The sequence below is a fragment of the Pundamilia nyererei genome, unplaced genomic scaffold (assembly GCF_000239375.1).
Source record: "Pundamilia nyererei isolate P.nyererei 1_Seehausen unplaced genomic scaffold, PunNye1.0 scaffold00010, whole genome shotgun sequence".
NCBI classification, from domain to species: Eukaryota; Metazoa; Chordata; class Actinopteri; order Cichliformes; family Cichlidae; genus Pundamilia; species Pundamilia nyererei.
The window spans coordinates 467,901-486,030 of record NW_005187411.1 but is presented as its reverse complement, the minus strand read 5'-3'; the positions used below and the strand labels follow the sequence as shown (position 1 = coordinate 486,030).

Here is an 18,130-nt window from a genome sequence, read left to right as displayed (position 1 = left end):
CACACACACACACACACACACACACACACACACACACACACACACACACACACTCCTGCCCCTGCTCTCTCTTCAAATATGTCTGTCTCAGTGGCTGCTCTTTTTTCTGTTGTCTTTAACCCAATCCCGAACTTTTCTTTGCTGTCTCCGTCTGCTCACTGTGTTTTCCTTCTCTTCTCTTCTGCTTCTATTCCTTTGATTAGTCCCTGGTTTGCTTTTCAGAGCCTTTCCAGTTTCTTGGTAATGAATTGTTTATTCTGTCTTTTCTTTTCTTTCGTTTTTTTTTTTTTGTTTTCAGCAGAGTACAACAAAGTCAACAAATCCTTTAGTTAAGACTTTAATGGGTCTGTTTAGATTAGTGCATGACTTGTAAGATTTCTAAAGGCAACTTAACGCTCATTGAAGGATATAATTATCTGGAGCCACTGACTATTGTTTTGAACTTCTTACAGTATTTGACTGTTAATGACTGCCAAGCAAGATGTAAATCTGTCAATTTCCACAGGATTTTGTTTATATCCTAAAATCTTTAACTTTTATTCTATTTCCACTTAAAAAAAAACCCAATTAATGTTGTATTTATGTAATGTATTTTTCAGTTTTAATAATGTATATCTGTTTTTATTTACTACTTCATGTTTTTGTCATGATTGTTACATTAAATATTTTTTTCCCTTTTATTTTTAATTTAAAATGCTTAAATGAAGGAAAAGCCTTTTGGTATAGTTTTAACACTTGTTCCAGGAACCTAAGACACTTTGTTCCGTCCTGGCTTCAAAAGCTGAAAAAAATAAAGTCTGGCAGCATTGTTAAAAAAAAAAATTAAAAAAAAAGGCTGCAAAGTGTAAAGTTTTTTTTTCTTTGGTTCTGTTTTTAGTTTACACAGATAAAGGATTGCATCTATTAGCTCAAGTTAAAAAGTTCAATCACAATTATGTAATCTAATGTTTTAAATATTTTTACACCACTATTTCTATCGACTCATGTGCTACATATTTACATAAATACATGTATATACATGTTTAAATGTCCCCACCCTCTTTTATCCACATTAAACTATGAAAAGAAGAAAATATTACTTGTAATTCCAGTTCCTAATTAATCCAAGCAGTGCAATGCATGCTATCTAGTGACTTAAGTAGTTTTTTTTCTTTAACTTCTTGGAGCTTAGCAGCTTTTGGTGGATTTGGAGTGCCATTGATTGCAATGGCACTCCTGAGCTGTGGAAATAACAGCGGCTTTAGTTGGCAAGTTTTTTATAAATTTGATATGATGGATAATCCCATCATTTTTTTCTTAATCATTTTTTCACTCAGCATAGGAAAGAAAAGGCGACAAACGGCGCGTGTGTATTCAGCTCTGCAGAGCTACTGCTTTCCTCTGCTGCTCTGCGTAAACATTGTTGCTCCGTATTTTGTCAAATGACGATGATATCTGCTTATATCCTTCTTTATTTATCTTTCATTTCTCATCTCTCTGATGAAAGATGTCTCATAGAGGTTAAAAAGGGCTGGAATAAATCATTTTAGACGTTTTGCTGACTTTTTTCTTTTTGAAGAATTTGGTATTCCAACAATCCTGATTAGGGAAATGTCCTGATTCTCCTTGATTACTCCCACTCCATCTGTGTGTCTGTCTGTCTTTGCCCCCTTGACAGTCAGTTTGACTGTCTTTATAAAAAGATAAAGCTGAGTTACAATTGTATGTTTTCTTTTTAGAAATGTTTCACTGAACTAATTAGATGACTTTGCACAACATGCATATCTTGATCTGCTTGAAAGCCCATTTAAAATGCTTCCATGTCTCACTTGTAACTCTAATTAAGGCGGAATGATTTTCAACCTAGTGATGTTACAAAAGCTTCAATGTACTCAGAATTAAGGTAAGCACTTTGCAGATAAATGTGAAACCAGTCTTCTTGTACAGGGCAGGACAATAAGAAATGCCACGACACTGACAGACATTTGCCATTTGTTTACACCGAGCCTGCACTCTCATCTTGTGGTCCTTATATGACTGGTGTTACTACAGAGGAGGCTTCCCCGTCATGTTCACCATTGTCTTTGCTGCTTTCGCGATCTTTCCGATTCTCCGTGTCTTACTTCACGTAACTATCAGCGCTGACTTTCTCAACACTTCCGCTCTGTGCCCGTGGGGTTTTGGATTAAGGACAGCTGGGCTGTAAGAGGTTTTATTTGCATGGCACTGTGACTGTTTATGCCACACTGCGATGGCAGTGTTTGCCTTTGTATGCATGTGTTTTCCGACATGTAACAGAGAAGGAAGAGGGAGCTCGTGGATGTTGAGTGTGAGAGAGGCGTGCATGTGTGCGTGCCAATAAAAATGGGAGACAATAGCAGCATAAAACCCACAAGCCAAGACACTGACACATCAATTTCACTCACAGGGCCAAGATGGTGACAAAGGTCTGCCATGAATTAACTGTTCTAACACTGCGAATAGGCGAATGAGCGAAATGTTCGGAAAAGTGACACAAACAGTCACGTCAGTGTCACAGTTCTTTTCACGCTTCCTGGAAAATAACTATAGAGCACGAGCGGGAACTGTCCCACAAACAAGAGCCCTCTCTGAGGGAGGATAATGGCGGACCCTGTAGGCCAGGACCTAAAGGTCATCGTGGCTGTTAGGCTGGCACTGTGGGCGCACTCCTGCTGACTCAACCAGGAAAGGACAAGCAAGACTAACTCATGTTAGTCAAATATTAGTCACAGCGCCCATTTAAACCATGAACATGAAAATGTTCCTGTTCTCCAGACAAACTCTGGGCCCCACATGTCTCACTGTTCTCAATCGCAGTGTGACCCCATGTCACTGCATTTCCTCTAGCGTCTGTTGAAGCAGCCAACGAGTTGCCGGATTCCTGTGTCAGAGGACTCCCACTCAGATCCTGATGAATTTAAACTGAGCTGATACCACACCTCCGCTGGAGGGCAACTTTTCCTCTGTGGAATTGGAGTTTCTTCTCTGGAAACAAAAGTCACCCTTGTCTTCTTCTTCTGAGGAATTTTATCTTCAGTATAAATTAGATGCTGATTGGCCAAAATAAGCAGGCACTGGTTTTTCATGTGTGCACAGTCGTGCATGAACATATTTCTGAAACGTTTCCAGTTAATATCAGCCTTGAGATCTTCATTGTCTGCTCCTATTTTCAAAATTATGCACATTATGTTACTGGTATCCACAGGACTGCACTTTGTTTACTTTATCCATTTATCCATCCATAAAGACAAAAAGTAGAATTTCTATTGCTTGGATTAGTCTGCAGCTTTTTGCTGGTATATTCAGTTATATATATTCATATATTTTACATTGCTTGCATGTCTTCTGAAAGCTGAAGTTACATGAACGGTGATGTATGACAACATGATGTTTATGACCACTGCCTTTTCCCTGAATCACTCCTGAGTTTCCTTGAGGCGTTTCCTTGCCTAGCTGACCTTTATACTGGAGATATTTGGACTTGTCAAAGAACAACTTCAAATGAATAATGGTCCAATTCCATTTAGCTGCTTCATTTTCAGAAACGTTGTGTGTGAAATTTCAACTTGTTAAAGTAAAAGCACAGGTGCAAATGTATTTTAGGGAGCCACTGATTCGGTGGGACGTTTAGGGGGAACGGCGAGACTGTTAACGTTAACGACCCAGACTATGACAAGACGAAATGACTGCCGAGAAAAAGGCCTGTTATTTTTGTGGTCAGGAGACTGGTTAATCTTCCCAGCATCTATGAGTCTGTTGGCTCTTGTGTTTACATATTTGATGATGATAATCTAGACTAAAAGGTCACACTGAATAAAGATGAAATAAATCAGCAGTGAGTGAAGCAGTCTGTGGGTGTTTGGCAGCTCTGTGTTTTGACTATTGCTTATTCAGTGTCTAGCCATAGTGGCTGGCAGTTTCACTACAATAGAGCTGGAACTGTTAATGTTAAGGAACGAGTTTTTCATATTTCCGTCACGTGCATTCCCGTTGAATAAACCCTAGTGGCCAACATAAAAGAGTCTCTAAAGCTAATTTCCCTTTTAATGCTAAACAATTTAATTTTTGATGCCAGTGTGACCAAAAAGTGGAACAGCTGTAGGCTAGATGTTTGCTCCAAGACCGATCAATGCAGATTAAAAAAGAACAATAAAATGAAAATATTCCCTATCCACAGGCTAAACAAAGATACACGTTTCAATGGTAACATCCCTGCAACAAACCAAACAAAAGAAAACAAAAATTGCACATTATAAGATCTTAGGAATTTATTTGAAAGGATTAAGGGATACAGTTATCATTACGTCATAATATAACACTGTTAAATATCTGAGCAGAACTCGGCAAGAATTAATGAGGAAATGTCATAATTCACTTGGGAGTCTGTTAGGAAGAAGAAGAATCTCCTCATTGACACAAGGATTAAAATGGAGAGACAAGATTTAGCTTTGGCAACCTTTCCTGTAGCACTCACTGACTCAATAGCCTCATATGGTGAAAAATTGTAAAGCACAGACCCGAGGCATGGAAAGTAACAGAGACAGAGTGATTCAGTGAAAGTGAATGGCTCTAACCATCACTCAAGGGGGGAGAGCCTTAGAGAGAGAGAAAGAAAAAAAGCAGGGAAAGGACGGAAAGAGGGGGAAATGACTGGCGACTGTGTGGGAAGAGAGACAGAGAGCAAGAGAGAGCGAGAGAGAGAGGGGAGGGGCTTAAAAAGTATGAACTTGTGTATGATTTAGCTGCAGGAAGCATTAAGAAGGGAGAAGACTGCAAACAGGACGTGGTAATGCCCACGCTTTTTTTTTTGGCTTTAATGAGGACAAGTTACTCCAAGACTTATCAGAGGGCGATTTTTTTGCCTCCACACTTGGTCACACTTTTTCTAGTGCGCTTCTTCAGTCCCGAGAGTTAATAAAATCCGGTCCTGGAACCCGTGGTGTTTTTCCTCTTTCTGCTGTGCGTAATTTGTATCCAGGATCGATCGAAAAAAAAAAGGCGACAGAGCAACAACACGAGGACGAGAAGTCAAGACATATAGAAAAGTAACTGGTGGAAAATGAAAGGCGTCTTGGATTTCTGCTTGATTTTCCTCACGCTGCACATTCCCGGCGTGGTGTCCTTGTCCACACGTAAGTTGCACACAGATGTCCATCGATGCGCAAAGTTACGATAGTGCTGGGGAAGGCTTTGGGGGGTTTGGCTATATATGTTTGTTATGTTTTATTTTATTTTATTCTAATTTTTAATTTTATTTTTAATTTTAATATTCATGTAGTTTTCGGAAGAAATCAATGCAAACCAAGTGTCACCCAAATATCCCAATGTAAACACCAGCACCATGTGACAGTGTAAGTCCTGCTCCGGTATGTTTGATTCTGGCGATAAATATGTTGTAAAAATAGACTTTTGCTGCTACTACAGTAAAACGTTTTAGAAATGTATTAGGCAAGTTAATATTGGAGTATTACGCTGTAGTAATACGATTTTGAAGGGGGAAATGCAGTTTTTTTGAGCACAACAGTGTTTTAGTGATACCACGTGGGACACAATTACTTAAGAAGAAATATTAGTCATTGGAAAAAACACACAGAAGGATAAATCTAATAAATATTATGCTCATATCAAGTAGAGTAAAAATAGTTGACCACAAATAGTTTCCATACAAGAAATATTGTATGAACCCCATATAAGAACATGCAGGAATTGCAGGGGGCTTTTTTTTTTTTTTGAATAATACTGTTTTACAATGTGTTTCCAATCTAAAATAACACCAATTCCACGGATTCTTTCCTAAGTTGCCTTACATAACAGCAGGTCACTTCCTTGGGACACATACTGGATCCACTTTGCTGGCTTTCTGGATACATTTAAAAAAACGAAAAAAGAAAACGGCCACTTTGTCCACTTGACAGCTCATGTTATAGATGGGCTCCTGCTGTAGTAAACTGGTCGTTTCCCTGCAGAGAGAACTCATCTCCCATGAGGCTGATTTTCAACAAGTCAGGCCATAACTCGTTGAACACATGGAGAGCATGGGGGCTTTACGAACCGCATCAACACAATGACATCATCTGCTGGGGTTGTGGAGAATGTTAACCACCAGCTTAATGCACAATAATCTAAATAAATCAAAGTTATGTCCATTTCACTCTTTAAGTGGTTGGATTAGTTTTTATGGCGAGCTCGCTGGCAAACAGCAGCTCCACTGTGAGGATCTCCTGCTATTCATCCTGTTTCAAAGGCACTAATAAAAGAAACTACAGTTTTAGGGGCTTAAAGGAGACAATGGGCCCTGATCATAAGCCACCCTGCTGTTTATTATACGACATAATCGGTCATTACCATGTTATTCATTGTAATAATGGACTTTGCTTCCCTTTCACTGACTATGCTGCGGTTTAGGAATGCCACCATAGTAAAACAGTTTAAATGTGGATTTTTTTGCACTAACATATAATTAGTTTTCATTGCAGCTCATAAACTTTTACATTTTTAGTTTTCTGTGAACAAACAATGAGACGTTTATGTAGGATATTATCCTATTTTTTAAAAACTTAAAAAAAAAAAACAAAACAGACTTTTAATCAGAAACAAACTTATTCTATCCTATATTTTCTTTTTGTGCGCCCTATTTAAACTAAGATAAGCTAATTTAATCTCTCTTGATAAGACCATCAGTTAAATAACTCAAATGTAAACCTGTAAAAAAACAAAAAACTCAAGAGAAACAAATAACATCCGTTGCTGTTTCCTCGGTCTCTTTACCAACGGCGTTGCATGGCTCATTGTCACTAAATGTTGCGTGACTTCTTTCACTTGGCTTGTCCAAGCGGCCCCTCAAAAAGTTCCACATGTACTTCTATTAAGCAGACAGAGAAAAGTATTGGCTGCCTTTCAAGCGTTGCATGAATGAGTGAGAGGAGCTTTTTAATACAAAGAGGAGGTGGCATGTACCTTTGAAGACTGACAGCCTCAATACCGCTTAAGTCCACTGGAGACCTTTCACTCTCAAACAAAAGTTCAAAACTTTTCCTCGGCTGAACTCGCCCCGTAACTTCATCCATCTCCATCGCAGGCTTAAGCTCGTCTCCTGCCCCAATGAGAGCTGTGTTTCGAGTTGCCTCAACCTCTCCAAACAAATAATATTTTACAAACCATTTCCTCCAGTGAGTGTGTCCAAGAGGCAATAAACAGCAGTAATTTCGTCTAGAACCGCCGTGTTTGAAGGAGTGTTAAAGGGGCTTCGCACCCTGCTCAGGGGCAATGTCCTCAGTGCCTGGAATACATAAACACTGATTGTTATTCAGATGGATCGCAGTTCACTGTATCCGGTGACAAAGACAACCCAGCCTCTGTGCAAGTGTTTGTTTGTGTTCATTTGTGTGTGCATAAATGTGTGCAAGTGTTGTGTCAGAGCTCAAGATGGGGTTACCATATTAATATTGGAGCGGAGTTACAGTTGATTTCGCTTGTTCAAAGGCGACTCCTCCATAAAAGACCCACAACATTGTCTGTAAGCGCAAGGTGGCTGGCAGCTGAATAGATGTGGCCCCGGGCACAGATTTACAGAGGTCTAACAAAGTATTGATGCTCTCAGTCAGTGTTCCTCGCTCATTCCTTCATAAAAGGTTTTCCACAGTTCCGCGCTTTTCAATACGTTGGACTTAGCGTCATTTTTTTCAACTCTCGTCTCCTCTTGTCTCCTCTCTTCTCTTCCATATCCCCATCTTTTTTTGTTCCTTTATCATTTTGTTCACGTGTAGTGAGATCAAAGCTCCACTGTTTGACTTTCAGTTGTCAGATAAGATAAAGAGATAAACAGCTAAACTCTTTCTCTGACCATTTAGCAGCTTCTTTGCTAAAACAACTAAAAATACAAAAACGCAACGAAACTGAACTGCGTCAGTGTTAGCTAATGCAAGTGAGAGAGGGAGGGTTAAAAGATCTAACGAAACTGCATTAGCGCATGTCTGTGCTCTTTCTGTCAGATGTTTTATCTCAAAATAGCGCAAACTCTGCATTGCCCAAATAATTTTACATAGAAGCATTTGCACTACATACTACAGCATGAAGCTCAGCATGCACATTTGCTTGATTGTGAGAGATAATCCAATTCAGACATTTCATCCCTTATTAGTTGCAGATTTTTGTCACAGAATCATGAAGCAGATGGTTTAGACAGGACACTGGAAAAAAGAAAAACTTTAGAGGGTTTTTCTCAGTAAGATTTTAATTATTGCTACTCTAATGTTCTGTTAGGGGTCTAAATGAGGGCAAAACAAAAGTAATCAGTGTCATGCTATGTTGGCTGTGCTTTTTCTATATTAAAACTTATATTTCAGCAGAAGTGGGTCTCGCAACCTTCAACAATTATGGTAAATGGTAAATGGCCTGCATTTGTATAGCACTTTTCTAGTCCCTAAGGACCCCAAAGCGCTTCACACTACATTCAGTCATTCACCCATTCGCACACACATTCAGACACTGGTGATGGCAAGCTACATTGTAGCCACAGCTGCCCTGGGGCGCACTGACAGAGGCGAGGCTATTATATAAAACAAACAGTCCTAAACAGGTACCAAAGCTATAATCTACAGCAGGACAAGGTTCCTTAACGGGCAACAAATATGGCACAAATAAGCAGTTATCTTTTGCTCACTGGTAAATTGTTACATAACAGGCTGGCAAACCTGTGAATCCCAAACATTAACTACATTTCTTCACAAATAGCACTAACTAATCAGTGCAATGCCAGTTGTCCCATTAATGCTTTAACATTTGGATTATTTTCATTTGGTGGATTTACAGAAAAACAAGCAAAACTGACTCAGAGGTCATTTTCTTCTGAATTTTCTTCAACAAATTTCAAGTAATGTACAAAAAAAGCCATTTTTTCTCAGTGCGGGAATTTGAAATGTGGCTTCACTGAGGATGGTGTGCAGAAATCAGCCACCACAAGCAGAGGACAAAATCAGATTGGAGCAGGGAGTTGAGCTAGCCAACCATGCAGCAGACAGTGAGCAAACCCACTGTCGCGGTACAGCAAGGGGGCAGCAAACCACCTTCATGACAGTGATGTTTCAAATGTGATGCGCTGGGCAGGGCAGCACTGTTGGAACACAAACTAAGGAATGAGGCTGTGGAATGAGGCTTTGCCCATCGTTTTCCGCTTACACGTAAAATAAGAACAAAAGAATTAATACCTAATTGCCAAAACACAGGGTGATAGTGACATACCAAAAAGAGCTGATCTGACTTTTAGAGGAAAATAGGGCATCACACAACCTACGGCAGCTAAAATGCTGTGCAGCCTGTGTTTACGCCATGGAATATAAGGAAGGCTTAAATTTGACAACTCAGTAGATTTCCACTGCAAAGCAGGCACAGCAAACCTTTACAGGTGAATCAGACATGGGACTGGGCTGACTGTGATGTGGTGCCCTGTAGAGTTTACATGCAGTGCTACGTAAGGCGACAACGTGAGTTGGAGGTAGAAGATGTGTGGATCAGGGCTTCATACTGTGGGAAAGCCTTTTGATAATTCCAGCACAAGTACAACTTCATGAGGCCAATTCAGGGGTTTCAAGAATGAAGACATTGGCCCGCAGCTACATGTGGTGGCCAAACATGAATGCATATGCTGAGACAGGCATGCAAAATCAACCAAGCTACAACCATGGGAGTGTCTAACTCCACCATTGATGAGATTCCATATGGATTTGTGTGTGCCTCAGTGGTCTCACTGTTCACAATAAGTTGATTCACGCTCAGCCATTGCATTCCATAAATACTGAAACGTATCTTTGCTACTCTTGAACTCCTGTGCTCACGAGCTCAGGGAGCACAGAGTGTAAAACCCTGCACAGGCATGGCATCAAGCATATATTGACGGTGGCACTGTGTAGCATTCTGTTAGGGGTTTCAGTGAGGGGGGAAAAGGCTTGAAGGGTGTACAGCGTGGCTTTGTAGTAAGAGGCTCAGGAAGATGTTGGAGTGGAGCTGTGAAATAAAATTGCCAGGGATTCTGCTAACATGCCTGGCAGCCCCTCATATCCACATTGCAGCAGGACCAGTTTAGCTGTCGATGGAGTCTGACGAGTCAGAACCCATCTGTGGGTGAGGGACTTTATGCTGGAAACAGATTCCGAGTAAAAGAACCAGAGCAGTGTCTCAAGATGATAAAAACACGTTGACTAATATGTTAGGACATGTCCATGTTATGACCAGAAACAGCATGCCTTCAGCTTACAAGATAAGCACTGCCCTGCTAACAAAGCTCCACTATAGCCAAGAAACACTAAACCTGAGAGCACGGTGCAGGACTGAGTGGTTCTGGAAAGCAGGGAACAGGAATTTGAAATAGAGCAACATTATCCAGCTGGAGGTGGTGAAAAGCACCAGAGCATTATCAGAAGGTTGAGGGGCCGAGAGCGAAGTCACTAGGCTCCAAAAATGAAAGGGAAGTAGGGCACAATTCTGAAACTGTTAATAAAGGTTCCAGCAGATAATTGGATATTTTGTCTTCAGCTACACTTTAGTACATCTGAAGTGCCCCTTGAACACAGGCAGTAACTTTTTCAAATATTAGCCTAAACTTTAAAACCATTCGAAAGACATACTCCCTCTAATATCCATGTCCTCCCACCCTCCTCCAGATGTAGCAATCATCTACCCTCAGGACCCTGTACTTCGCATTGGGTCTAACCTGACAGCCAGCTGCTGGGTCCACCCCGAACTTGGCGTCCACGCCAGCTCGCTTTTCTGGACACTGAATGGTCAACAGCTGCCCAGCTCCTTCTACAGAGTGCTTAGCGCGACTAACCTCAGTGTGACGCTGGCAGGACTCAATGCCTCCAAGCAAACATCTGGTGACAACCTTGTCTGTCACAATCACAAGGGACACATACTGGCTGGCTCCTGTCTCTATGTTGGCAGTAAGTTGAAGTATAAAATGTATAACTTTAAAATAATCTTATTCCTCTGACGATTCTCTGCATTTGCTTCTCTGCTTCGCTACGAGGAAATGTTACATAAATGTATAAGTGCAGGCGAGGACTTAGAGGAGCAATACACCAAAGAGATGAATGGAATGAAAAGGAAATGGGAGTAAAAGGAAACAGCAACCAGGTAGTGGGCAGATTTTTAAGTGTCCCTGCACATTTGTAGCTGTATTTTATGTTTAGTGTTCCTGCCTTCAGGCCCAGCGAGAGGCCTCTATTGCCCGACGCTTTAACCACCTGTGTGGTCCATTACTCGCACTATCACTCATAAAGTATGGGCCTGACATTTTACACACGCACAAACACACATGTCTGTACTTCTACAGTTTTGAGACGTACTGTTTTTCTTTTTTTTATTGGTACAGTAAACTTCATAGAACTTACTGATTTGGGGCTTATGACAACTCTAATATGGCGTATTCCTGTTTGCTCTGAAACAGTATGAGACTATGAAAAATGTGCTTATTTTTGTAGCCAGAATACAAGTAGACATATAAGGACTTGAATAGTGACAGTTAAATAGCAATAATCTCACTAACAGGGTGGCAAGACTTAGTAATGCCATCCATGTTAGTATGGCAGGGAACTGGCAGGTGTGGGTCCTGGAAAAAAACATACGCTCATTAGCCACTTTGCTAGGTATACCCATTCATCTAATCAGCCAATCATATGGCAGCAACTCATTAGGCATGCAGACATGGTCAGCACAACTTGCTGAGAAGAAGGTGACTTTAAATGTGACGTGGCTGTTGGTTGCAGAGCATTTTAAAATTACTAATCTACTGGGACACAAGCTTCTCTAGGTTTACAGAGAATGGTCTGAAAAAGAGAAATGAATGGCATTTCTCTGGGGGGAAAAGCCTTGTTGATGTCAAATGTCAGAGGAGAATGGCCAGACTGTAACAATGTAACTCAAATAACAATTTATTGCAGCGAGGTATGAAAAAGAGCATCTTGGATCGCACAGCATGTCCAACATTAAAGCAGATGGGCTACAGCGGCAAAAGACCGCACCAGGCGCCACTTTTGTCAGCTAAGAACAGAAAACTGAACCAACAATTCACACGGCTCACTAAAATTGGACATAAACAACTGGAAAAATGTTGTCTGGTCTGATGAGTTTCTGCTGCAAGATTCACATGGTAGGTTCAGAACATCAAAGCATGGATCCGTCCTGCTTTGTATCAGTGGTTCAGTCTGCTGGCAGTGGTGGTGTAATTGTGTGGGGGATATTTTCTTAGAATACTCCGGATCCCAAAGCACCAAACGAGGATCGTTTAAACATCACAGCCCCCGCCGAGTGTAGTTGCTGACCACCGTCCTCTGATGATGGATGTTCTCAGCAGGATAACATACCATGTCACAAAGCTCAAATAATCTCTCTAAATAATGCACTTCAATGACCTCCACAGTCACTAAATCTAAACCCAATAGATCACTTCTGGGATGTAAAGAAACAGGAGATTCACATCGGGGATGTGCAGCAACTGGGTGAAGCTCTCGTGTCCACAGGGGCTAAAAACTGGGGAATGTTTCCAGCACTTTGTTGAATCTGTGCCATGAAGCATTACGACAGTTCTGAAGGTAAAAGGGGGCCTAGCCAGTACTAGCAAAGTGTACCTAATAAAGTGTCCAGTGAGTATAGCCTGTGTACTTTATGTTTGGATTTAGAAACATAGTGAAGAAGCCAAATTATATAAATCACTTAACTTGGTGTTGATAATAATGTTCTACATCATTTAAGTCTTTAAAATGCGATCTGTGTTCATTACCTTTTGTATTCTTTGGTCTTTTTTCATTACAGTAAGTTTAAAGAGCTTTTACTACTATTATTAACCGTGATGAGAATGCTTACTAGAACTGCAAGAACACAAAACCATAAACACGCTCTCTCTAACACACACTGAAAGATGCAATCAACAAGATCTTCATCTCTGTGTGACACTAGACCTGAGCACCTTGTGTTCTGAGAGATGAACATGCACATATACACGCCAGTAACCAAAACCCCAAAACAACAGCTATTTCAGAGGAATATCACTTTGTACCCTCACTCATCATTTCTCCTTTGCCATGTTTTTTCTCCTCTCTTTTCTCTTCACAAATTTCCCCCACCCTCTGTCTTCGTCCTACTCTCTGTCCATCTTCACCCCATTGTCTCCCAGTGCCTCCAGTGAAGCCAGTCAATCTGACCTGTTGGTCCAGGAACACCAAAGACCTGACTTGTAGCTGGGCCCCGGGGGGAAAAGGAGAGACTAATATCAGCACGCAGTACAAGCTCAAGTATAAACTCAGGTATGCACACACGCACTGCAGCTTAACTTTTACAAGTGACTCAATTCACTGTTTTTTAAATGATCTAAACCAATTACACTACTATCTACACATTACCTACACACACACAGCTTTGCACGAGAATGCAAACATCTGAATCATTCGGACTGCAAATTAAGCACACTTTATCCTGCCAGCTCCCTAATACACAGTTTGTGTAGTATCCAAATGAACCCATGTGAGAACAGTTAGCTGGTGGCTATCATGTGTCACTCTAGAAAGCCGACACCCATTTTCCTAAACCAAAGGGAGTAGTTCCATTAGTAAGAACACATCTGTGACAGATAATCTCTGCTTGTGTGCTATATGTGAGAATGTTCAGCTTTGGACAAGCAGATAGTTACTGTTCATTACATCACTGTTCTAAACGTTGTAATCAGATTGCAGTTACTAATCAGACAGTTTTGTCTTGACTTGACCAACATAGTTACTTTGGTTTGCACGATTCGTGGATAGAAAAAAATCAATGATCTAAGGGGCAATGATTAACTAAGGGACAAGAAAGAGCAAAACTACTTCATGGAAAAACAGGAATCCACCACTGCAAACCCACCATCAAACCTCTAAGCCTCAGAGCAACAACAGCAACACCCCAAACCAGAGTTATGCTCACAGAGTGTGAATGAGACAACCTGAACAAGACAGCCAAAGCTTCACTTTTCACACAAAGCAAAAGCAGAAAAGGAATAACTTTCACAGCAATAGATTCTTCCAACATTGTCCGAGAAACCTAAACCATTTTTAAAAAAAGTCTTTCAGTAGTTGTACAGTTGGTCTTATAGTGGACCTATCAATGCCATGCTGGGAAAAAAAGAAAGCCTTTCACCCAGAAAGTTGATTCTTTTCATCTGGATGCAGCATTTTCACTCATCCAAGTGATTTCTTTAGTCTTAGAGACTGAAGAATTCACTTGGATGAGTGATGAAAGCTTTATCCCACTAAAAACATTGCATCCAGATGAACACAATCAACTCTCTGGGATTTCCTTAACTGGATTGTTAAGCAAGCATCGAGACCTTTCATGCTTACTTACTACTATTGTGCTATGACTGTCCAGTTGGCACAGAGGGCTTTTGGCCAGTTAGTAACATTTCTCAGTAGCCTAACTTAATGGATGAAGTGAAAAACAAAATAAAACATGAAAATGCAGCCAAGGTTTTAAACGAGTAAGCCCACCGCGAATGTTTTCAGTTAAAATCAGTATATTTCATAAGATTTTTTTTGGTTTTTTTTACAATACTGACATTCCTTAGAAAATCCCATGAAAGAAGTCTAAGTAGAGGTGGAAACAAATCCAAATACCACTGGATTTATTTTCAAGAACAATAACACACATGATACCCAGAGTGAACGCTGTTCAATAATAGTAGTGTCATGAGACGTTGGTTCAGTGTGGAAGCAAAACATTTAAAAATGATTTTCATATGGGGTATAAGCGCTATAAAATATATAGATTTTAAATAAAAATAATAAGAAGAATCAACCGTTTTAAAACACCAAAAGGAAAATAAGTCTATATGCTGCACCTACAGATAGTTTGTATTCAATTTCAATTGGTATAAAGATTTGAGAGAAATGCTAGAGCTGGATAAATTAGCAACTTGTACAACGTCATGGAATAAATTGTGTTTTAGAAGGATCATTATTGAATGCTGTGTGGAGTTCAGTATTTTTTGTTTTTCTTTCAGATGGTATGGGACAGAGAAAGAGTGTGCAGATTACACTCATACACAGCCGTACTCCTGCAGCATCACCCAGGACCTGCACCTCTTCACACCTTACGAGATCTGGGTGGAGGCCTCAAACCAGCTAGGCTGGGCTACCTCTGATGTCATCACCCTTGACATCCTAGACGTGGGTGAGTGTGAGAAGAAGTTCGCTTTGACCCTTGTGCTTCATCTGCTGCTCTGAGAGCCTTGATCTCAGTGTCGATGAGGCCTCTGGCTATAATCTAGGATGATTTGCAGCAACCTTTTAGGCTTGTTAGCTTTCAGAATGAAAAAATGTCTACCTGATCTTTCATCCAATCTGCCGGAGGTTCAACCACTGAGTGAATTTCCTTGTGCTAACTCACTATTTGAACATTCACAGCAAAACCAAGATTAAACATGAGAAAATAATTGATTCAAAACATTAAAGATTTTTACAAATAGAACAAGACCAACAGCAAACTTTGAGAAAACACTGTACCTGACGCAGGACGCCATGATGTTTTCTAACAAAATTAGCCAATTCTAGTACCGCCAATTTGTCCAGTCCAGGCTAGTTTAAAGTCTCACTCCCACAGTTATGGAAATACAGCCTTTATCGTTCTTACTGAGAGTGACAAGAAACTATCTAGACCACCTTCTTTGCTGTGCAGCTAGCTTCCCTTGTCATTAAGAATGCTAAATCTAAAACATACCTTCAAGTGCCACTAAAATGCATCGCATTTGTTTAAAACATAGTGTAATGACACCAATTTGTGGTTTTACAGGAGGTTATTTGCCAAAACTTTTCTTAGCCAGCAGCAGTTACTTCAAGTCTGCACAAAGCCAGGATACCTAATGAATTTGTCTGTTTCTAGTCTTATCTTAAACTAAGCTGAAAGTCTCAGTTGTTTCATACTGATTTGAGGAATATGAGAGTGCTTTCTAATCCAACAGGAAGGTAAAAAAGATGTAAAAAAAATAAAATGCTGTATTTTTCGTAAAGAGTGATTTTCACTCTAATTTGTTACCATTATGTCAAATTTCTTTGCCACATTTTATTAAGGCATTTCTTAAAGTGTAAATATCAGATACACTATACTCAGTTCAGCTTTATACAATATACACACTACATAGTATAGAAGATACTATCAGATGGTTTTGGGGGGGGATTTTTAAATAATGTTAAAGCTCCTCAGTGAGACTAAGCCGCTGAGGTTGCCAGGTTCATCATCTCAAGACTCCTTTTCGATTTATCTTGTGGCCCCCAAGTCAGTACCTGTGATTGAAACAACTTTTATTTCCACCGACAGGTCATTGGCTTGACTTCTGTGAATTCTGCCTTTTAAAGAAAGTTGTTCACAAGCACTGATCCGGCTTCTCGCTGATAGAAACTGAGAGGCAATTCCTTTTAAAGCTTTGTTATGCCTAGCTTAGTGCAGTTTAAGCCAACGGAGCATACATCATTATCCTCAACACTCACTCACACATACAGACACACATGCACACATTCAGTCACATGCATGCTGACACCTGGATAGGCAAAGTTGTGTGATGACTGGAAACGCCCTCCTTTTTGATGAGCTTGTTTTCTTTTTACTCATGCTCACTGGACACACACACATACACAAATGTGAAAAAACACACATGCACACCACCTTATAACCCCCTTTTATCTAGTCTAGGAATGTTCCTGGCTGATCCTTGGGACTAATCCTGTCTCTGAGGCGGCCGTAGACGCCCGAGGCTTGAAAAGTTTGGGCTTTGAGGCTTTATGACATGGGCCGGAAATAATACAACCTGATTAGCTAAGAACTCTTCACCTGGTTTACTCCTGACATGTTCCTGACAATATACTGGAAGAAGCCCATATGGAGTTTCGAAGGTGAACACGTCATTGGCAAGGAAACAAGTGTCCATCAAGTTGTAATCCCTTTCTTCTTCCTAATGTATGCATGCACGCACCTGTTTACACACCCTGAGGGCTGGGCAGGTCCTGGTAACAGTATAGAGACAGCGGCAGAGAGAGTGGGAGGTTTCTGCACTGGCCTCACTTTTTCATTCAAGTAGTTACCACAACAGCAGCAGCGTGTCATGAAACACAGCAACCAACCACACCTGCATCGGGGTGCCGTGACTCACTGGAGTATATGGTCATGTCTGATCAGCTATGAAGGCGAGGCGGAAACACCTACAGTTTCCCTTGCATTTCTTACTCACAGGGAATCCTCTGAACAGAGAGGCTAGAGGAAACTTGCATCGCTGACTCTGAAATGATGACGTGTTGAGGAAAGGCATATGTTAACGATGATTCATCCGTAATCTGTCACGTCTCATTGACTTTTACTGCCAAATGCATATAATGCTCAGGGTAACACATTTGCTGTTGACTGAGAACAATACCATTACCATGTATTACTTATATATATATATATATATATATATATCCATCAACACGTACGCCCTACGTGTTCTGACTACCTTCCCTCTCTAGTCGGATGGTAACAAAGAGAGGGAAGGTAGTCAGAACTGAGGGGATTGAACTACCAGAAGGCAACATTGCAGACATAGAGGACAGTTACAAGTACCTGGGGATCCCGCAGGCAAATGGGAACCATGAAGAGGCCGCTAGAAAGGCTGCAACCACCAAGTACCTGCAGAGGGTGAGGCAAGTCCTGAGGAGTCAGCTGAATGGTAAGAACAAGATCCGGGCCATCAACACGTGATCAGGTACCCTGCTGGGGTAATAGGCTGGCCAAAGGAGGAGATAGAAGCCATTGACATAAAGACAAGAAAGCTCCTTACCATGCATGGAGGGTTTCACCCCAAGTCCAGCACCCTGAGGCTGTACGCTAAGCGAAAGGAAGGGGGCCGGGGACTGGTGAGTGTCAGCACCACAGTCCAGGATGAGACAACAAACATCCAAGAATACATTCGGAAGATGGCCCCAACTGACCGAGTGCTCAGTGAATACCTCAGGCAGCAGAAACCCAAGAAAGAGGAGGGAGATGAGGAACCATCATGGAAGGACAGGCCCCTGCACGGTATGTACCACCGGCAGATAGAGGAGGTGGCTGATATCCAGAAATCCTACCAGTGGCTGGA

The 18,130-nt window shown here is 40.9% G+C and overlaps 1 protein-coding gene across 2 annotated transcripts in view; it reads left to right on the top strand.

Annotated features, from left to right (window-relative positions):
* Positions 1 to 4,715: 4,715 nt before the first annotated feature.
* crlf1a (cytokine receptor-like factor 1a) overlaps positions 4,716 to 18,130 on the top strand; it is a 21,410-nt gene continuing 7,995 nt past the window's right edge. For both annotated transcript variants that reach the window (XM_005723700.1, XM_005723701.1), the window contains exons 1-4: positions 4,716 to 5,132; positions 10,659 to 10,937; positions 13,169 to 13,298; positions 15,026 to 15,195. In XM_005723700.1, coding sequence (XP_005723757.1) covers positions 5,060 to 5,132; positions 10,659 to 10,937; positions 13,169 to 13,298; positions 15,026 to 15,195 — 652 coding nt within the window. In that variant the 5' untranslated portion in view covers positions 4,716 to 5,059. The remainder of the gene's footprint in view (positions 5,133 to 10,658; positions 10,938 to 13,168; positions 13,299 to 15,025; positions 15,196 to 18,130) is intronic.